This window comes from Alternaria hordeiaustralica, assembly GCF_023758085.1.
Source record: "Alternaria hordeiaustralica strain BMP 2776 chromosome Unknown scaffold_12, whole genome shotgun sequence".
In the NCBI taxonomy this organism is placed as follows: domain Eukaryota; kingdom Fungi; phylum Ascomycota; class Dothideomycetes; order Pleosporales; family Pleosporaceae; genus Alternaria; species Alternaria hordeiaustralica.
The window spans coordinates 734,010-754,328 of record NW_026056784.1 but is presented as its reverse complement, the minus strand read 5'-3'; the positions used below and the strand labels follow the sequence as shown (position 1 = coordinate 754,328).

The 20,319-nt window shown below is 53.8% G+C and overlaps 6 protein-coding genes across 6 annotated transcripts; 5 read left to right on the top strand and 1 right to left on the bottom strand.

Annotated features, from left to right (window-relative positions):
- Positions 1-539: 539 nt before the first annotated feature.
- ALT4 (FAD-linked oxidoreductase alt4) lies at positions 540-2,184 on the top strand (the record flags this gene model as incomplete). The annotated part of the gene is made up of 4 exons (XM_049389092.1): positions 540-975; positions 1,067-1,416; positions 1,464-1,861; positions 1,917-2,184. The coding sequence occupies 4 exons, from the start codon at positions 540-542 to the stop codon at positions 2,182-2,184; spliced, it is 1,452 nt and encodes a 483-aa protein (XP_049243366.1).
- Positions 2,185-3,083: 899 nt separating this feature from the next.
- On the top strand, positions 3,084-10,966 carry ALT5 (Type I Iterative PKS; the record flags this gene model as incomplete). Its single annotated transcript, XM_049389091.1, has 5 exons — positions 3,084-3,268; positions 3,329-3,576; positions 3,628-3,938; positions 4,006-4,391; positions 4,441-10,966. The coding sequence occupies 5 exons, from the start codon at positions 3,084-3,086 to the stop codon at positions 10,964-10,966; spliced, it is 7,656 nt and encodes a 2,551-aa protein (XP_049243365.1).
- A 394-nt stretch (positions 10,967-11,360) lies between these two features.
- J4E84_006501 (uncharacterized protein) lies at positions 11,361-12,835 on the top strand (the record flags this gene model as incomplete). Its single annotated transcript, XM_049389090.1, has 2 exons — positions 11,361-11,412; positions 11,463-12,835. 2 exons carry the CDS (start codon positions 11,361-11,363, stop codon positions 12,833-12,835), a joined length of 1,425 nt encoding a protein of 474 aa, XP_049243364.1.
- A 1,292-nt stretch (positions 12,836-14,127) lies between these two features.
- J4E84_006500 (uncharacterized protein) lies at positions 14,128-15,068 on the top strand (the record flags this gene model as incomplete). Its single annotated transcript, XM_049389089.1, has 2 exons — positions 14,128-14,133; positions 14,520-15,068. The coding sequence occupies 2 exons, from the start codon at positions 14,128-14,130 to the stop codon at positions 15,066-15,068; spliced, it is 555 nt and encodes a 184-aa protein (XP_049243363.1).
- An 847-nt stretch (positions 15,069-15,915) lies between these two features.
- On the bottom strand, positions 15,916-16,881 carry J4E84_006499 (uncharacterized protein; the record flags this gene model as incomplete). The annotated part of the gene is made up of 2 exons (XM_049389088.1): positions 15,916-16,796; positions 16,851-16,881. 2 exons carry the CDS (start codon positions 16,879-16,881, stop codon positions 15,916-15,918), a joined length of 912 nt encoding a protein of 303 aa, XP_049243362.1.
- Positions 16,882-17,105: 224 nt separating this feature from the next.
- On the top strand, positions 17,106-18,907 carry J4E84_006498 (uncharacterized protein; the record flags this gene model as incomplete). The annotated part of the gene is made up of 2 exons (XM_049389087.1): positions 17,106-17,458; positions 17,506-18,907. 2 exons carry the CDS (start codon positions 17,106-17,108, stop codon positions 18,905-18,907), a joined length of 1,755 nt encoding a protein of 584 aa, XP_049243361.1.
- Positions 18,908-20,319: the final 1,412 nt, after the last annotated feature.

Sequence of the window (20,319 nt, the reverse complement as noted above, 5' to 3'; positions counted from 1 at the left end):
TACAGTTGGTGTTTAAAGAGATTGAAGTTTTCCGCGGTGAAGATACGAAGGTGAGCTCAGGTGACCCGGACTTTCATTCGGCCCTTGGTTGTCGGGCCGATCCTCCCTCCGAAATGGCTTGCAGATAGTCGGCTGTGCGCATGCAATTGTGGATACTGGCGGGAAACATGGATTTGCCAACGGTGCGCAAACGATTATGTGCAGCTGGGCCACGTGTTTGGGGTGAATGGTGGAAGCTTGACCACGGGTACGGAGAAAAATGACTCGTGATTACAACACGGCGATACAGTGTAAGGTGGAGCATTTCTATACCCCTGTTGATCTGGAAAGATGCCAGTTCCTCTTACGTAGCCTCCAGCACGCGGTATCGTTGGATTGCTGGCCTGTCAATGTGTCCAAGAGATGGGCTGTGATGACGAACTGATGGTCTGCGGGTAGCTGAGCATCTCGTTGTACGAAACACCATCTCTTTTCGGTCTTGACGTCTCTCTTTGGTATCGCCAGTCAACGCGGTAACATCTGTATTACCAAAAAAAAACATGGATAACCAACATGGCTCCGACGACGCGCTTGCCTCGTTGGCAAAGACAATCCGTGCCGAGCTTCAACAGAAGCTTTCCAGCGAAGCGCGCATCCATCTGCCGTTCGACGAGGACAAGACAGGCTTCGACAAGGGCAACCTTCGCTTCACTCAGTACGAGCGCCCAACATACCTCGCTGTCGTCGATCCAGGTTGTGAGAACGATGTAGTCGAGGTCGTCAAGTATGCGCGGGAGAAGGGTATTCCATTCACACCCCGTGGTGGTCACCATGCAGTCACTACCACGATGAGACATTTTAAGAACGGTATATGCATCAACATGCGCCCACTCAACCACATGCGATGGGATGCTGAGAAGCGGCATGTTACCGCCGGTGGTGGAGCGATCACTGATGAGTTCGTGCGCTTCGTGCATGATTTGGGTATGGAAGTTAGTAAGTGTAACAAAGCCTCTAGTGCCAGCCAAAGTACTTACAAAGCTGAAAGATGTGGGATCGTGTCCTACGACTGGTGTCATTGGTGTAGCCTTTGGTGCAGGCCTTGGTCGTTTGCAAGGCAAATATGGCTTTCTAAACGACAACATGATCTCGTGTAAGCTCGTACTCGCCGACGGAAGTGTGGTAGTCGCATCCAAGGACTCGCATCCGGATCTGTTTTGGGCCATTCGTGGCGCAGGCCATAACTTTGGTATCGCAGTCGAGGTCACGTTCCAAGTCTATCCGCAGCCGCACGGAGGTATACACCATACTTGGGATCTGGAGTATACATTGGATCAGTGCGATGCGGTATTTGAGACGCTGAATAGCGTCTACGAGACTATGCCCGCGGACTTGGCAATCTTCGTCCTATGGTTGCGCCAGAGCAGCGGTCGCAAGGTAGGTCGCTTAACGAGTAAGGCATCCACGCTGCTAACAAGGTCCAGCACATCATTCTTGTCAACCTAGTCTGGTCTGGTCCAGCTGCGGGTGCAGACCCCTATGTGCAGCGCTTCGAGTCCCTGGACCCAGTCTTGATCACCGGGCGGAAGTCCGTGTCATGGCCAGAGCTACCGTTCACCACCTACAAAGAGATAAACAAGCTCTTTTGCAATCCCGAAGTCTGGCTCCGAGGCCCCTATAAGATGATGGGCGCAGCCTGTGTCGATAAGTTTGACCTCAAGACGACACGCGAGTTCTTTGAGAGTGTCAAAGCCATGAGTGAGGAGTGGGAGGACCGCGGCTGGTTCAGTGCCATGTTCGAATGCCTGCCTGACCAGCGTGTTCGCGAGATTCCCGACGATGCGACAGCCTTTCCGTGGCGCGGAGGTTCGAATCATTTCCTGTGAGTGTACCAAACTGGTCCCTCTACGAAGCAAGTTCTAACATATGGGATGTAGTATGCTGAATGCAACACCAAAGCGACTGGAAGACCGCAAGGTTTTCGAGGACCATCTCAACTACTGGAAGCAACGTTTCGTCGAGACGTCTGGATACGGCCGTTTGCAACAGTATGTGAGCTATGGTAATGGCACGGCGACCTTGAAGGACCTGCCTGAAGCACTATATGGCTACGAGCCCTGGAGGTTGGAGAAGCTCCGGCTTCTCAAGCAGAGATATGATCCTGACAATGCGTTTCGATGGTACCAACCACTCGTTGAGTCATGAAGTACCTACTGTAGATCTTTGGAGCAGCATCCAACGCAGACATAGCTTACCAATGATGTTGTTTGATGAAATACCGTATTTAGCAACATGATCCTGCCTGCGCCTACGCGCGGGCCTTTAGACATGGTGGCGGCACCCTTGGTGTACCTGTGAGCGTTTTGAGATATTCGATAGCTTAGCAGATACGATGCCAACTCGCTGTTGAACAGTAAAAGGCCGCGTGCGTACACGTGGGCATGAAGAGTGGCCTATAGATGTTGCTAGAACTCCGAAATCTGGCCAAATCATGGGCGCAGTAGGGAGTGGGTACTCTGGCGCATTGTGACCCACGCTGGACTTCGAAGCGAGGACAACAGCAGTACGATCTGGGGAAATATCTGAAGCCGACGCTAATAATTCTCCGATTAAAAGGGCCTTCGGTGGGTCGGAAAAGTCTTGGGGAGTCTTGTTTAGAGTGGTGGAGACACACCTGAGTCGTGGCTTCGGTTACCCTGGTCGCCTTCAGATCTTGGGAAGATAGTCGAACACGTTCACCTGTATCGGGGAAACAACATGCTGCGTGCTCGAACAACACAGCGGTATTGGATAGTTTCGTCGAGATGTTTGACCGGCTTCATATCGCTCCTGCCTAATTGCAGTCCGGATGCGTGGGCTTGAGAACGGTGATCGGGCCATTGGGACGCGAAACCTGCAGGATTAGTAGATGAGAGTCTCATGAGACGTCTGGAAAGGATATGTACCTATAGCCTTCACAGTAGGCTTTCGCGCCAGGTCTCTTCATACCTACCGCATCACACATCTGTGTGCTACTTCCCGTAATTCTTCTTCCTATCTCCGAGCTGCCACCACACAGCTGTCTACCATCTCTCATAGACCCCCATCCTCTTCAAGCAGTCACAATGAACAAGCCAATCGCCATAATCGGTATCTCTTTCCGGGGTCCAGGCGATGCTCGCGACCCCGAAGCCTTCTACCGTATGCTCGTAGAGGGTCGCAGCGCACGCACCGAGATCCCCAAAGACCGTTACAACGTCGACGCTTTCTACCATCCCGATCCAGAGCGGTTAGGTAGCATTCAACAAAGGTAGGCTCAATCTGTTGTCCTGCTCAAGTCGTTGACCATACTGATGTGCTGTTGCGACAGACATGCGCACTTCCTGGAACAAGACTTCAAGGTGTTCGATGCACCTTTCTTCAGCATCACGCCGAAGGAAGCGAAGGCCATGGATCCGACACATCGCATTCTACTGGAAGCCACGTACGAGGGCTTCGAAAACGCCGGCTTGACTCTGGAGCAAGTCTCAGGCACACAGACATCCTGCTACATCGGAACCTTCACAGCAGACTTTCCCAACCTGCAAGCCCGTGATAACGAAGGGCCTTCAATATACCGTAAGTGATCCAGTCCATATGATGTTGGTCCAAGCTAAGCCTTCTCTGCAGACGCGACTGGCATGTCAGCATCTCTAGCCTCCAACAGACTATCGTGGTTCTACAATCTGCGGGGGCCTTCACTGACAGTCGACACGGCCTGTTCATCAAGTTTAACAGCATTCCATCTGGCTTGCCAGAGCATCCGCACAGGCGAGGCTGAGATGAGCGTGGTTGGTGGTGCCAACCTGATGTTCGGACCGGACATGTCCATCCTCCTGGGCGCTGCCAAGATTCTGTCGCCTGAAGGCAAGAGCAAGATGTGGGATGCAGACGCGAATGGTTTCGCCCGTGGAGAAGGATTCGGCGTTACGATCTTGAAGGTGTGTACTAAGCGCTTCCGCCGCGGTTCCGGTATGAGGAATTTGACTGACGAGTGGCGGCATGTAGCCTCTAGACGCAGCGATCCGCGACGGCGACAACATCCGAGCAGTCGTGCTGGCCACGGCCGCTAACGAGGATGGTCGCACACCAGGCATTTCGTTGCCAAACAGCGAGGCGCAACAAGAACTGATCCGAACCGCATACCGGCAGGCTGGTGTGGATCCAGCAGAGACAGGATATGTTGAAGCGCACGGAACGGGTACACAAGCCGGCGATCCACTCGAAGCCCGAGCTATCCTCAAAACCATTGGGTCAGTCGAGAACCGGTCGTCAGATCTATACGTCGGATCAGTCAAGACGAACATTGGTCACCTCGAGGGCGCAGCTGGTGTAGCGGGTATCATCAAGGCTGCGCTGACTGTTGAGCGAGGCATGATACTGCCGAATCTCTGGTAAGTAAATCGCTGAAGCTCCCAATCTGCAGATACTGACATCCTCCAGGTTCGAGAAGCTCAATCCCGACATTAATTTACCGGAGAACGTCAAGATAGCTTCGAAGCTGACGCCATGGCCACACAACGGCCCTCGCCGCGCAAGCGTCAACAGCTTCGGTTTTGGTGGTGCGAATGCACATGTCATTCTTGAGGACGCAGCATCTGTCCTGTCACGCCATGGATTGAAGGGTCGGCATGCGACAACTCCATCTCTTCCTAGCCCAAGCAGTGTGCGCGTTGCTGATCCCAGTGACAGTCCTAGCAGCTCTGCAAGCACTGTCGCTGACGAGACGACTAGCGGGGAGTGCAGCGACAATACAAGTGATGTGTCGAGCGAGATCTTGCGCGACCTTCACCCAACATCGAGGTTGTTTGTCCTATCTTCCAACGACCAAGAAGGAGTCAAGCGCAATGCCGAGCGCCTGCAAGACTATCTGGCCTTGAAGACATCCACTGCGCCTTCATTCCTCAACGACTTGGCATTCACGCTGAGCTCCAAGAGGACCACATTGCCGTGGAAATCATATGCCGTCGCCTCGAGCGTCAGCGGCCTGCGGGAGAAGCTTTCGAGCCTTGCTCCAGTGGTCCGTTCCTCCACTTCTGCGATACCACGAATTGCCTTTGTCTTCACTGGCCAGGGCGCGCAGTGGCATGCAATGGGGAGAGGTCTTTCGTCGTACAAGGCCTTTGCTGAGAGCATGCAGAGGTCCGAGGCCATGCTGAAGTCATTCGGTTGCCCGTGGAGCCTTGGAGAAGAACTTAATCGCAGCGAGAATGAGTCCAAGCTACGTGAGACTGACTACAGTCAGCCGGCTTGTACCGCTATCCAGATCGCACTCGTGGACCTCTTGAGCAGTTTCGACGTAAGACCTGTTGCCGTTCTCGGCCACTCTAGCGGCGAGATTGCGGCTGCGTACACCGCTGGCTTCATCGATCAAGAAGCGGCAGTCAAGATTGCTTGGTTGAGAGGGCAGGTCAGCAAGACTGTGTCCAAGAATGGTGGTATGTTGGCCGTCTCTGCAAGTGCCGATAGCGTACAGGATCATCTCAATGGCTTGAAGAGCGGTCGAGCAGTCGTGGGATGCTTCAACTCCACCAAGGCCTGCACCATCACCGGCGACGCTTCAGCCATTAGTGAGTTGGAGACGCAGTTGAAGGACGCGCAGATACCGTGCACCCGACTGCCCATGGACGTCGCATATCATTCGTTCCACATGGAGTCAGCTCGCGAACAATATGAGAGGGCTTTGGAGGGCATCCCACATGGCTCCACTGCGACCGTTCCCATGTTTTCCTCGGTAACGGGAAGTTTGGTTGATCCTGCACAGATGAAGCCCTCTTACTGGGTGGATAACCTCGTGTCTCCTGTCAACTTTGTCGCGGCTACCCGCTCCCTTCTGAGCCATCCCCAAGAGAGCAAGTCGCGCAAGGCCTTCGCCAACCTGTTCGTCGAGCTCGGCCCTCACTCTGCCTTGCGCAGCTACCTCCTAGACATCTTCGCCAGTGCGAACCGTGCTGCCGATACGACCTACACTAATCTGCTTCGCCGCAACCACGATGGCGCTGCTACTATGTTGGAAGCCATGGGCCATCTCTGGTCGCATGGATGCAAAGTCGATTTGAGCAAAGCCAATGACGTTTCTCCCGACAACACCAGCATGTTGGTAGACCTGGCTCCGTACGCCTGGAACCACAAGGCGTACTGGGACGAATCCCACCTCAGCCGGCAACACCGCCTTCGCAAGTCGCCACGTACCGACCTTGTCGGCTATCGCCTTACTGGAACGCCAGAGCACACATGGCGCAACTTCCTGCGGTGCAACGAAAATCCATGGATCCGTGAGCACAAAGTCCAGGGCGATATCCTGTATCCAGGTGCGGGCATGCTCGTCATGGCTATTGAAGCGGCGCACCAATTGGCCCAGGAGACCAATGCCGACGAAGTGTTTGGTTTCGAGTTGCGCGACGTTAGCATCGACACTGCGCTTCGCGTACCTGATACGGAGAAGGGTATTGAAGTTATGACGCAGCTACACAATCGTCGTACTGGAACAAGAGCAGCACCGTCTTCCACACTTTACGAGTTTGTTGTCTCTTCCTGGAGTGAGGAGATGAACTCTTGGAGTGCTCATGCTCGTGGTCTAGTCTCCGTCGTCTTCAAAGCCTTCTCTCCTTCGATGGAGCGTGAGCTGGCGCTTGAGAACGAGCGTTACATGTCGTCTCTTTCCAAGGCAAGGGATGTTTGCCAGAAGCCGGCACGAAGCTTCTTATACGACACAGTCGAGACGATCGGCATGCAATACGGACCGACCTTCCGCAACATGACTGAGCTGTATGCTGGTCCTAGCTCCAGCTATGGCATCATCAAGGTACCTGATACCAAGGCAGTAATGCCCAAGGGCTTCGAATACCCGTATATCGTTCACCCTGCCACGCTTGACTCGGTCCTGCATCTCGTCTTTCCCAGTATCTCAGGAGATGAGCAAGCTCTCAACGAGGCGGTCGTCCCTAGGTCCTTGGATCGCATATTCGTATCCGCCGCTATACCAAAGACCGCTGGTTCGGAGCTACATGGCTGCTCCTCCGCAAAGAAGCTGAGCTACACCACGTGGACTTCCAGCATCACGATGTCCGAGGCAACCATGACCGATCCAGTCGTCATCATGGAAGGCGTTGTACTAGCATCCGTGGGCGCGACAGACAATGCTTCGAAACAGCTTGAGACGCGTGCGTCTTGTTTCGCGCAAAACTGGCACGTGGATGCTGATCTCTTGTCTCCGTCTCAGATCAAGGAACTCGTCTACAAGCGCACGTTGAAGAGTAGAGACGACGATTCCGTCCTTGATCTGCTCGAGTTTGTCTGCCTTGTTTACATCTATCGCTGCCTTTACTGGTTCCAGAGCGAAGCAGGCAAGGCACATGTGCCGCAGGACGGCTTCTGGAAGTCCTACGTGGAGTGGATGCATGACACCGTGAAGCAATTTCCTCCGCTTCCTGAAGATATCGAGACCGAGATGCAGGCAGCCCGGAAACGCATCATCAAGTCGGAGAGCGGCGATATCACGGTGCAGATGGTGGACCGCATTGGGCAGAATCTTTCTCGCATCTTTACGCGCGAGGTTGAAGCTCTGCAGTGCATGACTGAGGGTGATCTTCTTTACTCCTTCTACCGCGGCGCTTTCGGCACGAGTTTCAACACCAACGTGGCAGAGTACGTCGGTCTGATCGCCGACAAGCAACCTGGATTGCGCATCCTGGAAATCGGCGCCGGAACGGGTGGTACGACATACCATGTCTTGGAACGCTTGCGCAACCCCGATGGTACCTCCAAGGCAGCTCAGTATTACTTCACGGACATCTCTCCTGGTTTCCTTGCTAAGGCGGCAGACCGATTCGACAAGGATGCATCCATCATGCAATTTGGCACGCTCAACATTGAAAACTCCCCCACAGAGCAGGGGTTCAATCCTGAGTCCTTCGATCTCATCGTTTGTGCCAATGTACTTCACGCGACGAAGAGCATCCAGGAGACACTAGCGCACTGCAAGATGCTGCTGAAGCCAGGTGGCCGTCTTGTCTTGTCCGAGGTGACCATCAAGCGCATCTTCTCTGGGTTCATCATGGGACCGTTGCCCGGCTGGTGGCTAGGAGAAGCGGACGGTAGGAAGGGAGGTCCACTTTTGGATGCTGAAGAGTGGAACGTCGCATTGAAGTTGGCCGGATTCTCGGGTGTTGATGTCGATATCCGCGGTGATCGAGAAACTTCGAAAGAGCCTGTTTCGCTGCTCATTTCGACTAAGCCCGAGACTACAAGTCCTAGCCTGCCTCCTTGCTTGGTCATTACCACTGGGACTGAAGCGACGGGTAGACTTGCCTCTGCCATCCAGAGAGCATTCGCCTCCGCCGGCCACGACACGAGCATCGCCCAGTGGAATGACATCTCCAAAGCACATGTGGAGGGCAAGTACTGTCTCTGTCTTGCCGAATGGGATGACGCTGTCCTCGCCAATCTTACCGATGACAACTGGCGCAGATTGCGCGAAGTTGTTCTCTCGTCCCAGGGTGCTTTGTGGATCACAGGTGGCGGTGCCCTTGACACGCCATCTCCCATGAAGAGTCTGATGGTTGGGCTTGCCAGAGCCATTCGCAATGAAGACGCCGGTGTTCGCCTTGCTTGTCTCGATCTGGAGGCGCCATCGACCATTGACTTCGAAAGAGCGGCACAGAACACACTCAAGGTCGCTTATGAGCACATCCGCGGTGACGGCACCGAGGGTGAATTCGCTGCGCGTGGTGACATGGTCTACGTACCTCGTGTTGAGCGAACGATGGAAGTGGATGCATCTTTGCGCAAGTATGAGGCCAAGGGTGATCCCGAGATGGTATCATTCAAGAGCTGTGGACGTCCCCTCAAGCTGAGTATCAAGACACCTGGTCTTCTCGATACGTTCCAGTGGGAAGAAGACGAGACGTACCACACGCCATTACCTGAGGATTGGATTGAGATTGAGGTCAAGGCCGTTGGCCTCAACTTCAAGGATGTACTCGTGGCGTTGGGTAACCTGGCTGAGAACAAGCTCGGTGTCGACGCCTCAGGTATCGTCACTCGTGTCGGATCAGCTGTCACAGACATCAAGGTCGGCGATAAGGTCATGACTGCATCTTGCGATACCTTCGCCACCTACGTCCGCTTCCCAGCCAAGGGTGCCATACCCGTTCCCTCTGGCATGAGCTTCGAGGAAGCCGCCTCAATGCCACTCATCTTCCTCACAGCCTACTACGCGCTAGTAACTGCAGGTAGCATTGTCTCTGGCGAGAAGATCTTGATTCATGCCGCTGCTGGCGGTGTCGGACAAGCCGCTATCATGATCGCGCAAGCCAAGGGTGCAGAGATATTCGCTACGGTCGGCGCGGACGCGAAGAAACAGCTTCTTATGGAGCAGTATGGAATCCCCGAAGACCACATCTTCAGCAGTCGCGACACCAGCTTTGTCAAGGGAGTGCTCCGTGCCACGGGCGGCAAGGGTGTGGATCTGGTACTGAACTCGCTGGCTGGCGAGGCTCTTCGTAGATCATGGACTGACTGCCTGGCCAAATTCGGTCGTTTCTTGGAGATCGGAAAGGCGGATCTCTTCGCCAACACCGGTCTTGACATGAAGCCCTTGTTGGACAACAAGAGCTATATCGGTGTCAACCTGCTGGACTTCGAGAACAATCCGACACCGCGAGCAGTAGCGCTCTGGCATGACACGGCGAAGATGATCCATGAGGGGGCGATCAAGCCCATTGCGCCACTCCAGATCTTTACCATGGCCGAAGTCGAGAAGGCCTTCCGCCATATGCAGGCAGGAAAGCACATGGGCAAGGTGGTCGTTCGCGTTGACGATGCAGACTTGGTCCGTGCCGTACCTCGAATTCCACGCGTACGTGTCCAGTCTGACGCGACGTACGTGATTGCCGGACTTGGTGGTATCACGCGTGAGATTGCGCGTTGGTTGGCAGAGAAGGGCGCGAAGTACCTGGTGTTCCTCTCTCGGTCTGCAGCCAGCGGCACAGACAACAAAGCATTCGCTGCGCAACTGCAGAAGACGTACAGCGTTACGCCGCTGGCGTATGACTGCGACGTTGGTAACAAGACCGCTCTGCAAGCAGTCTTGGATGACCTGAAAGCTAAGGGTTTGCCACCTGTCAAGGGCTGTGCGACTGGCGCCATGGTCCTACAAGACTGCCTCTTCGACAAGATGACGGCTGACCATGTGCGTACGACGGTCGGTCCCAAGGTCCACGGCACCTGGAACCTGCACGAGCTACTGCCACGCGATATGGACTTTTTCGTTATGCTGTCTTCGCTAGCCGGTGTGATGGGCCATCGTGGACAGGGCAATTATGGCTGCGGCAACAACTTCCAAGACGAATTTGCTGCATTCCGGCGCAACCAGGGCCTACCGGCGATGACCATCGATATCGGCTATCTTCTGTCGGTAGGTTTCGTGGCTGAACATGACGAGTATGTCGACCACGTCAAGGCCATGGGGCTCAAGGTCATGCATACGTCGGATCTTCATGGTCTGCTAGCGACCGCCATCGAGGGCCCCTCGCAGCACCCTGGGCAAGTCATGTGCGGTCTGCCCTTCAACGAGCACGACGACGCCTGGTACTGGATGACCGACGCGCGATTTTCTGCACTGCGCAATGTTGCAGCTGGCTCCTCGGCGAAGGCTGGACAGACTATCTCTTTGCGAGAGGAGTTGACGCGATGCGGCACGGCGAACGAAGAGGCCGTGCAGCTCATCACAGCCGCCATCGTGCAGCGTCTTGCGAGCCTGATGATGATACCCGAGGCTGATATCGATGCTGGTAGGCCGCTGAGCGCGTATGGTGTTGACAGTCTGGTGGCTGTTGAGGTGAGAAATTGGGTTGCGCGTGAGATGTTGGTAGAGTGCTCCGTGTTTGATGTTCTGCAGAACATTCCGATGACACAATTGGCACAAAGCTTGGCAGAGAAGAGTAAGCTGCTCCTTGCGCAGGCTTGAAGCTGTATGTACCTGGGTAGTTTCAATAGTATTTGCTTCCCGCTATGTCTATCTTCGCTCTTGCCCAGGTGTTGTTCGTGATGCTTGGTGAGAAGGAACGACGAAGCAGCCACGCAAGCGGCTTAGCCACATCTTCTGATTGGACAATGGCTGATCATAACGTCATGGACTCGTGGAACCGTTTGGTCGTCACCAACGCTGGGCCGCGGATTCGAGCTTGATTGATGTGTGAGCTACGATGATGCCTGATCGTTCAATACAAGATGCATCCAACGGTACATAAGTCTACCTGTCGCTCCACCTGGCAGATCTACTTGCCCGGCCTCCTTTCCCGATAGACCACCTGGGCAGTTACGGCTATTGCATTAGTTCATCGTCGGACTTTACTACTAGCATGTCGGGCAACGTTGTCGACCCTGAGGCACGCGACAAGTACCTCCTGCAAGGTCCGTTGGAGTGAACTTGAATGATCCCACGAAATGCTGATGATATTTAGTGACTGCCGGACCATCCTATGACGCCTCAAAGCACGAACAGGTATCAGTCAACGGCGCAGAGCCCACACACGTCGAGAGCGACCTAGTTGAAGCATGGATACGCGTCCGAATCAAAGACTACCATGGCCTACCTCGCGGTTCACCAGCTTCATCATCTTACTTTGATCACCCACAACATACCTCTGATAGATACTCCATCGCCTACTCCTTCGTTCCCAAACAGGACATGTCCGGCTCCGACCTTGTCATGGGCTTCGATTACGGCCATTCGATCAAGCACCAGCTTCCACCAGGTTTCAGGTACGCAATGAAGATCGCCACGAGTATGCTGGATCCCGGGCTTTACTCAGATGCATACTCTGACGAGCCGTATCTCTACGGACCCGCGCTATCAAGTTTCTTTGCCTTCCGAATCGGAGATCGGACGAGCGATGTGTCCGCACAAGATCAACTTGCAAGTCTCAGTCAAGAGAGTGATAGTGTGATCGAAGAGGGGGCATCGGGGAGCGGTAAAGAAGCGCGCAAAGCGTCGTCCATGCCTTCGAAATGGAAGAAGCGGCGAAAGCATTACCTTGACGAACAAGCGCTGTCAGCATTTACGTTCGAAAAGGGCCGCATGTACCATGCCGACTTCTTCAATCCACATCTTGACTTTGCGAATTTCTCCTTGAGGTTACCCGGGTTTTCGATCAGTGTAGCCAAATACGTGGATGAGAAGACGCATCATCTAAGATACGTACTTCGGAATCGAAAGACGGAGGAGGTACTTCTCGTGGTCTTCTTCAAATTGCTGTTTGGCAAGGAATTGGATGATACGTTGGAGAAAGAGAAGAGGAGGGAGAGTGCGCCGCCGGCTGTGGCTGTGGACAATCAGCCGAAGCCAGAGCCGACAGGCCACGATGAGCTGACGAGGGTACGCGCTGCTGAAGAAGCTGAGAGACGAGCTTCACAACCTCCTCCTCGGACGGGTCATGAGGAGTTGACGAAAGTTTGCGCTGCTGAGGAGGCCGAAAGACGGGCTTCGCAACCTGCACCTCGCACTGTACTAAACGACAATACGCCATCCTCTGCAAAACCTACCCGTCAAGAAGGTTCAGCGTCTGGAGCAGCCGCTCAAATCGATGGCGAGGCACAAGAGGGTCAGAGTTACATCGGCCAAGCAACGAGCGCTGCGACAAACCTTGCAAACTCAGTGGTGGCTGTATACGCGGCCTTGGGCTTCGGCAACTCCTCATCTTCCTCGTCGGATTCCGAACCTTCCAGCAGGAGTAGTTCGGCGCAGCCAGCAAACAAGTCGATGGCAGCTGAGATCGACAAGATGGACGATGCAACGGTAGAGCAGTACCTGCGGGGTCGACACGGAAGTGTGTGATATCCTGTATACGCATCGGTTCTTGGGCAATAGCTGGTATAATCTTGTAGTAATCGACATCTCAATGCTTCGTAGGTCTGTTGTGTTGATCTAAGTGGTTGAATTTGAAATGAGTAGCACGCTACCTTAGTGTAATTGAGGCCGACCGTGGATCCGGATATGGGATTCTTTAGCACCGGAGGATTATGATTGTAACTTTGTCCGCCGCCGTTTCACGGGCTATATCCAACGCCACAACGCGGCTGTATGTAGCGCAAGGAGCCCATGGATTTAAGTTCCGTATAGAGTGATGATAAATACGGATGACGTACGACCGGATGTTGTTTGACGAACAGTCTTCTCGCATATCGTCAGTTGCTTCTCTATCAAAGAGGAAGCATCGCGACTGCTTCATCTGCGGCGCGAGCAATAAGCTCTACCGGTATATGCGACGCGTGCTTCAGAACCATGGAATAACACATTTCCAGAAGCGTGGTGAAAGAGCAATCAATGAATGATTTGAACCGGAGAATACATTGCGCACGCCAGTCGGAACCCAGCCTAGCAAGCACGTGCGCGCTCGGCCCCGCAAGCATCTCGAAGCCGATGAAACTCCGACCTCGTCTCCTTGACACACGCACTGCACCACCCGCCATTCCAACGGCAACAATACACGCCCTCCCAACGCGCGGGCGCACTCAACCAGCAAGTGCAGTCGGGCCTAAGCATTTCGATGCGCAAGGGCTTACCCTAGCCCATCGGCAGCATGCCTCCACCTGACAGATCAGCGTCTCGGAAACTTGCAGTTCCATGGCACTAGTCACGTTTTGACTCTGGTCTTTGCTCGTTTGCTCGTTCCAGCAGCCCAAAGCACCGCTGCGTCTCGCGCAGACGCTGTTGCGGTCAGGTACGTACCTGATTCACCCGGCGTCAGTCGTCCCGCTCAGCTGCGGGTATCTGTGTTCCAGTACTCGATACCCTTGCGGCGCCCTTTTAGTGGCGCGGATTCATGCGTTGCCGGTGTGTATAGACTACCTTTATGTAGCTGAAAAAGTCCTTCATTACGCCAAATGGGCTGGCGCCTTTTGCTGTACTACCAACCTTTTCACATGATCAGCTTTTCGACCGTCTAGTGTTTGTCAAGTCGGCCCGGAGGTCAATCTCAGCAACCATGATAAGCACCTGTTTGGACCTTGCGCTTTTGTGCCATCCTGTACTCGCTTTCCTCTCGATACAACGACCAAAGATGGCGGCCCCGATTTCGAAATGGCAGTACTTTCTTCTCAGCTTTCTTTCGCTGCTTGCTATTCGCTATGCGAGTACGACGAACGCGAGTCCTCAGGTTCCGGTCATCCATGAAATCCAACAAGCCGTCGAACAGGCTGTCTGCAAGACAGTTGACCAGCCAAACCCCATTGCGTCACAGTACCCAACAAATGCGACGGGAACGTTGAACGGCACAATCTCAGTCCTACCAATCTCACTGGATCTCGCACGCAAAGTCATCCCTTCGCAATACCGCATCTTGGAGCACGCATACCGCCATCTCCTCCCTGATTTCCCGGAAGGAATGTACCCAGCCCTTCTCCAGGCAGTCCACGACCATGGCGTACAAGCTTTCGGCTTTCAAATACCCGACTTTTCGGTACGATAATGCGCCTAACCTTAGATCGTGATCCGCAGTAGTAGTGCTAACTTTGACTAGCGTGGTGGCATCGAATTCCCATTCCTCGATCTCCTCGGCGACAATGCCACGTCCTTCAAGTGGACGCCATCGCTTGTTATGTCGGCCGAAAACGTTATCGCTCTTAAGGGCGCTGCGGATTACGGAATCAAGACTTACCCGTCGTTGTTCGAGCCTGCTTGCGATGCATACAGTGCGGTACCCGACGCTAAGGAACCGCGAACTACGTCTTTCGAGGCGACGAGCGCTGAGGCTGGCGCCGCATCCATTAGCACGCGGCTGTCACTCACGTCGGAGGAGAAGTACCCGTTGGGTTTCTTCATGAACGTCACCAACCAGGTCATGTTCGGCGACGGCAAGCAATGCGATAACATGATCCGTCTTTTCAACACCAGCTTGACGACAAGCCCTAACAAGATCGAGACCGTAAAGGGCACCGTCAAGACCAAGGGTTTCCCATTTGAGAGCGAACAGGAGTTCGAGTGCGCGTATGGAATCAGGTTCAGCTCGGCGTTCATCGAGAACAACTACCTGCCTTGCGAAAACTTCAGGAACTACGGCACTGCTTAGATGGTGACGGAGATGATGGTCTGTGTAGATTGCATTTTCTTCTGGTGCGAGTACATGCTCTGAAGAGAGCATAGGATGGCGGGCGAAATGCCCGCGAATAACGATACCCATTAAGCCACAGTGGCTAGCGAATACCCCCTTGGACTGTATATAGAATTCTAGAGGAATGCATTGGTGTATATACGCATCGTTTGTCTTGTGCAATCGTCGACTTCTCCATCGTGGATAACTGAAACCCCAATTTGACATACTGATCAATCAAGAGCTGAGCAAGCCATATATATGCGAAGAGGCCTGATTTGAGCTGGCCAAGGTCATGACAACGAGCATGCAGAGATATTTCGAGATCTGCGAGTTTCTCATGCTGCGAATGCGGCTGACCATACAGCAAGTGGGTATGTTCGATGCTTCTACGACTTACCTTGAAATGCGTATATGCCGGAAGGTCGGGCTTATGGTGTGAGTTTACGAAATCAATGAGCGGTTCATATCAGACATGTCGTGACCATGACCAAATGTTGCGTGTCACATTGCAAAAATATGCCACATAAAGCGCAACTCACCTGCGACAGTGTATAGCAGGCGGGAAGATCCCATCTCCTCCAACTGGCCAGCGATCGCACAGAAATCCCTTGACGGTGGTTAGAAGCATGTCAGGTGCATGTTGGAGAAAAGCGTACATGTTCTGATTGGACTGTCTCAAGCTCATACGCCCGAAAGGGCCTCCAAAGTCGCCATTTGTTGTACAAGTACCGCCGAGTCGCGGTAGTCTTCGCATCAATACTGCTGTAAGCCGAACCTTTTGGGAATCGCATAGACACACCTTAACGCCAAATTCCGGGGATATTTACCAAGCGCCTCTTCTGCCTCCGCGACGACCTCCTCGTCCACCACGGAAGCCACCGCCACCGTATCCACCACCACCTCCTCCCCAACCTCCACCGCCGCCTCGGTCCATGTCGCCGCCGGAGGGAGCGTAGGAATTGCGGGGTGGCTGGCGGTCCTTGAGCTCCTTGGTCAGGGCTTCGTAGGACTTGCGCATTTGAGCATAGCCGAGATGCATCTTTCCGTAGAAGTGGTCTGCTAAACGCCGATCATTGTCAAGACGGCTGAGATACGCACCACATACGTCGCACACTTGGAGCTTCTGATGTCCAGATGGACCTCCGGTGTCTGACAGAGCGCGCAGCTCCCTCTCTCGCTCCTCCTTCTCGGCTTTCTTGTAACGGACCTTGGTGAACTCTTGGACGGCCATGTTGACCATGCCTTCCTCGCCCATGATTTGGATCTCGAGCATGCCGGCGTCGATCGATTTGGTCAGTTCGTTAATCGCTTTGAGCTGTCGCGCGTGAGCAGATAGTGCAGGTCCCCTGGCCGGGATACTTACAAGAGCGTTGGTCTGCCTGATCTCTTCAGGTGTCTTCTCCAGGCGGCGCTGGGCAGTGTCAATCTTGCGATTACAGCTGTCAATGTGATGCTGCATGTCGCGCATGTAGTCAAACTCGAATCCCCATTTGCGCTTCTGTTCCGCGTCTGCCTCCTGGTACTCGGTCCGCAGCGCCTCGTTGTGCACCTTGGAGCAAGGGCCCAGTTCGTTCTTGGTGTTGGTGAAGAGGTCATGGGGGCAGTTGCCTACGAGGTAGGAGCGACAGACCTTGGTGTCGTTGATGTTTAGCTGGGGCGCGCGCTGGTCGGTTCCGCTCATGAGCTGTTCGCCCATAAGCTGCTCTGTGTCGCGTTAGCATGGAGCTGTATTAGTAATAGTGATTTGGGGAGACCCACCAAGCAGCCTGCGCGTCTCTGCGGCGGCCATGGTGTGTAGATATTAGGAATGCGCGGTTGGGTCGTGATGTGGAGAGCTGCAAGGTGAGTGACAGCCAAAAGAAATCGCGACCGCGGCAGTGCCAAGTATCCACGCCGGGTGACCAATCACCGGTGGGGCGCCTTCACTCCACATGTCCGCCGCAACCCCAACATCGAGGGCCTATCGTCAGTCTTCCCGCTCACATTTCGCGTAGAGAGCGCTACGATGCTGCGATGCTCTCGTCTTTTTATTTTGTGTTGCTCAATGCCTTGATCGCTTTCGTCTCTGCGGGCGCCGACTACAGCGAGCGCCTCCTCCTGCGACCCCTTCCCCAGAACACCCTTCTGGCCTCTTTCAACTTCCGGAGCAACGAAAGCGCGACTGCATTCGAACAACAGAACTTCCGATACTTCCCGCGATCTTTTGGACAGATTCTGCAACATGCGCATACGAGGGAGCTACATTTAAGGTTCAGTGTTGGAAGATGGGATGCTGAGAATTGGGGACAGCGGCCATGGAACGGCGCAAGAGAAGGAGGGACTGGCGTTGAACTGTGGGCTTGGGTAGAGGCTGATACTGAGGAAGAGTACGACTTCCATGCATTGGGCGAGAAACTTCGACTAATTGCAACAGAGCATTTGCACGATGGCTGAAGCTTACCAACGCTCTGTCAGGCCTCTTTTGTGCCTCGATCAACTTCATCGATGCCACCAAGACCATACGGCCCGTCATGTCATTCGACCCCGAAGGCCAACACCGTAACTCGTCCAACCTTCACCTCCTCCACGGCACGCTACCGCACGAAGTCGTCTGCACGGAGAACCTTACGCCTTTTCTTAAGCTACTGCCCTGTAAGGGTAAGGCCGGTGTATCCAGCCTACTGGACGGACACAAGTTATTCGACGCTTCATTCCAAACCATGGCCATCGATGTACGCCCGACGTGCGAAGAGGGTAGCTCAAGCTGCTCAATAGAGATGGAGCAAAGCGTAGACATGGTCTTGGACATTGCGCGAGCCAAGCGACCCAGAGACAACCCTATTCCGCGACCCCTACCCATCAATCAGATGGAATGCGATACGTCCAAGCCATACAACGGGCACGATACCTGCTATCCCCTGAACAAGGGCACCGAGCCCGCCTGGACACTGGAGGAGGTCTTCGGCAGACCGCTCAGGGGGGCCTGTCCGCTGGCAGATCAGGCTGAGGGAGAGGCGAATAACGTTTGCATCAACTTGCCACCGGAGCGCGAGCTCGAGGTCAAGACAACAGGAGAGTTCACAGAGTCTAGACTGGCATCAGACACCCTCCGATGCTACAAGCTCCCCGTCGGCGAAGACCTCGACCTCGTTCTACCCGAGCAGAAAATGAAAACCGGTCTTGTCCGTCCCGATCCTCTAGTCTTCGCCGCAAGATCCATCAACGGTCACGGCCAGGAACGCGGTAGTACACAGTCCGTCATCAAGAACCCGTCTACCACCGACGCAGTCGAGATAGTATACCTAGAGTCTCTACCTTGGTTCATGAAACCATACCTTCACACGCTCCAAGCCCGCGTCGACACCACAGATGAAAGCCCCATAAAAGAGACCTACTACCGCCCAGCCGTCGACCGCAAGCGCGGCACCCACCTCGAGCTACGCATGGTTATCCCACCAGCCTCCACTCTCACACTCTCTTACGACTTCGAGAAAGCGATTCTGCGCTACACAGAATACCCGCCAGATGCGAATCGAGGCTTCGACGTCGCACCTGCTGTTATCCGTATTCTGTCGCCGCAGTCAGGAGATAACAAGGGTATCTACGTTCGCACGACTTCGCTGCTACTTCCTCTTCCCACGCCGGATTTCAGTATGCCGTATAACGTTATTATCTTGACTAGTACGGTCATGGCGTTGGGCTTTGGCAACATCTTCAATCTACTTGTGAGGCGCTTTGTGGGCGTGGATGAAGTGCCTACTATGGGTGCTGGGGGGCTGAAGGGTATTATTATCGGGAAGATAGCTAGACTTAAGGGCCTGTTGGGGATGGGTTAAGACCTGGTAATGCATGAACCTCTTCAATGATGTCCGCGATGCTGTCGCGCTTGTACGTGACTTCAATCTGCCTAAAGATCAAGCTGTTTACACTCAGCGAAGCGCACCAATCACGCCAACGTTCTCAGATTTATCAAGCGGGCACGTAGCTGAGGCCAGGCTGAAAGTCTGCAAGGTTAATATCGTCGCAAGGCTGGGCTGACCCCCGCAATGCCGAATTCAATGAGTGGACGCCATCTGCGGCAGGCGCACTGCTGTGCTGCGCCTTCTTACAAAGTCTTATCATCTGCCCACTTTCCAGCCTTTCGCTTCGTCGCTCCTTCCATCTCTGTGTACGCCCGCCATGGCCGAAGTGGCCGGCACCATCGTTGGTGTCATTTCTCTCTCAATACAACTGTATGATAAGATTTCTGAATATACGAATGGTGTCAAAGATGCGAAAAAGAAGGCTGAACAGATCACCCGCGAATTGGACACACTGGTCAATCTCCTTGAGTATCTGGAGACTGCCACCAGCAAAATGGACCCTACCACACCTATCGCATTGGTGAAAGCTATCATACAGCAATGCGCGCTCTCCATAGAGTCGATCAGGACGAAGGTCGGAGATGACACTCCTCCGACGAGCTCCAGCAGATTCTCGACCCAGTCGCGGAAAGTGATCAAACGGCTAGCATATCCGTTCAAAGAGAGCGACATCAAGTACTGGAGAGATACTTTGAGCAGTATTCGACAGAACCTGCAGATCGCGTTGCAGGCGTTGGAGATGTAATTTCTGCACTTGTGTGTAAACGACATCTCAGCTAACAGCTCTTAGAGATCAGTGGCAACGGAACTTCGCCACTGTACAAGGACAGCTTGGTCAACTATCGCTGAATACCCAGATGATTCTCGATCAGCAGCGACGCGCTCAAAATTCCCCTAATCGCCACTTTCTTGAGCAAAGCCAGAGCTCAAGCACAGATTTGGCCACCAGTCCACGACAGTCAGGTTTCATACAGCCGTTCGTCAGCCAGCATGATCATGTGTTTGGCCAGGATCCTCTCGTTGAAGTTCACTTACCAAGTGCACCCGCAGCGTGGCCACAGAAAGATTTCAGTCATGAACTGCTACCAATGTCTGCAGTTGGTCTAGAGCAGGAGACCACCAACTTTCAACATCTCCATCGAAGAACACTATCTACGCGATCACGACTATCGAAGAATCTGAACATCTCCAGATCATGTACATGCCGAGAGTATCACCTGAAGAAGCAAGTTGTGCAGTTACCGTTCGTTGTGTCGTGGAAAGAAATCCACTTTCACGATTCAAGTTGCCCATTCTGGATAGCTGGGAGTCGCGACATGACTCTTAGTTTTGGGATGATACTGTGTTACTTAATCCTGGGTTTGAAACTCCGCTTCTTTATGCAA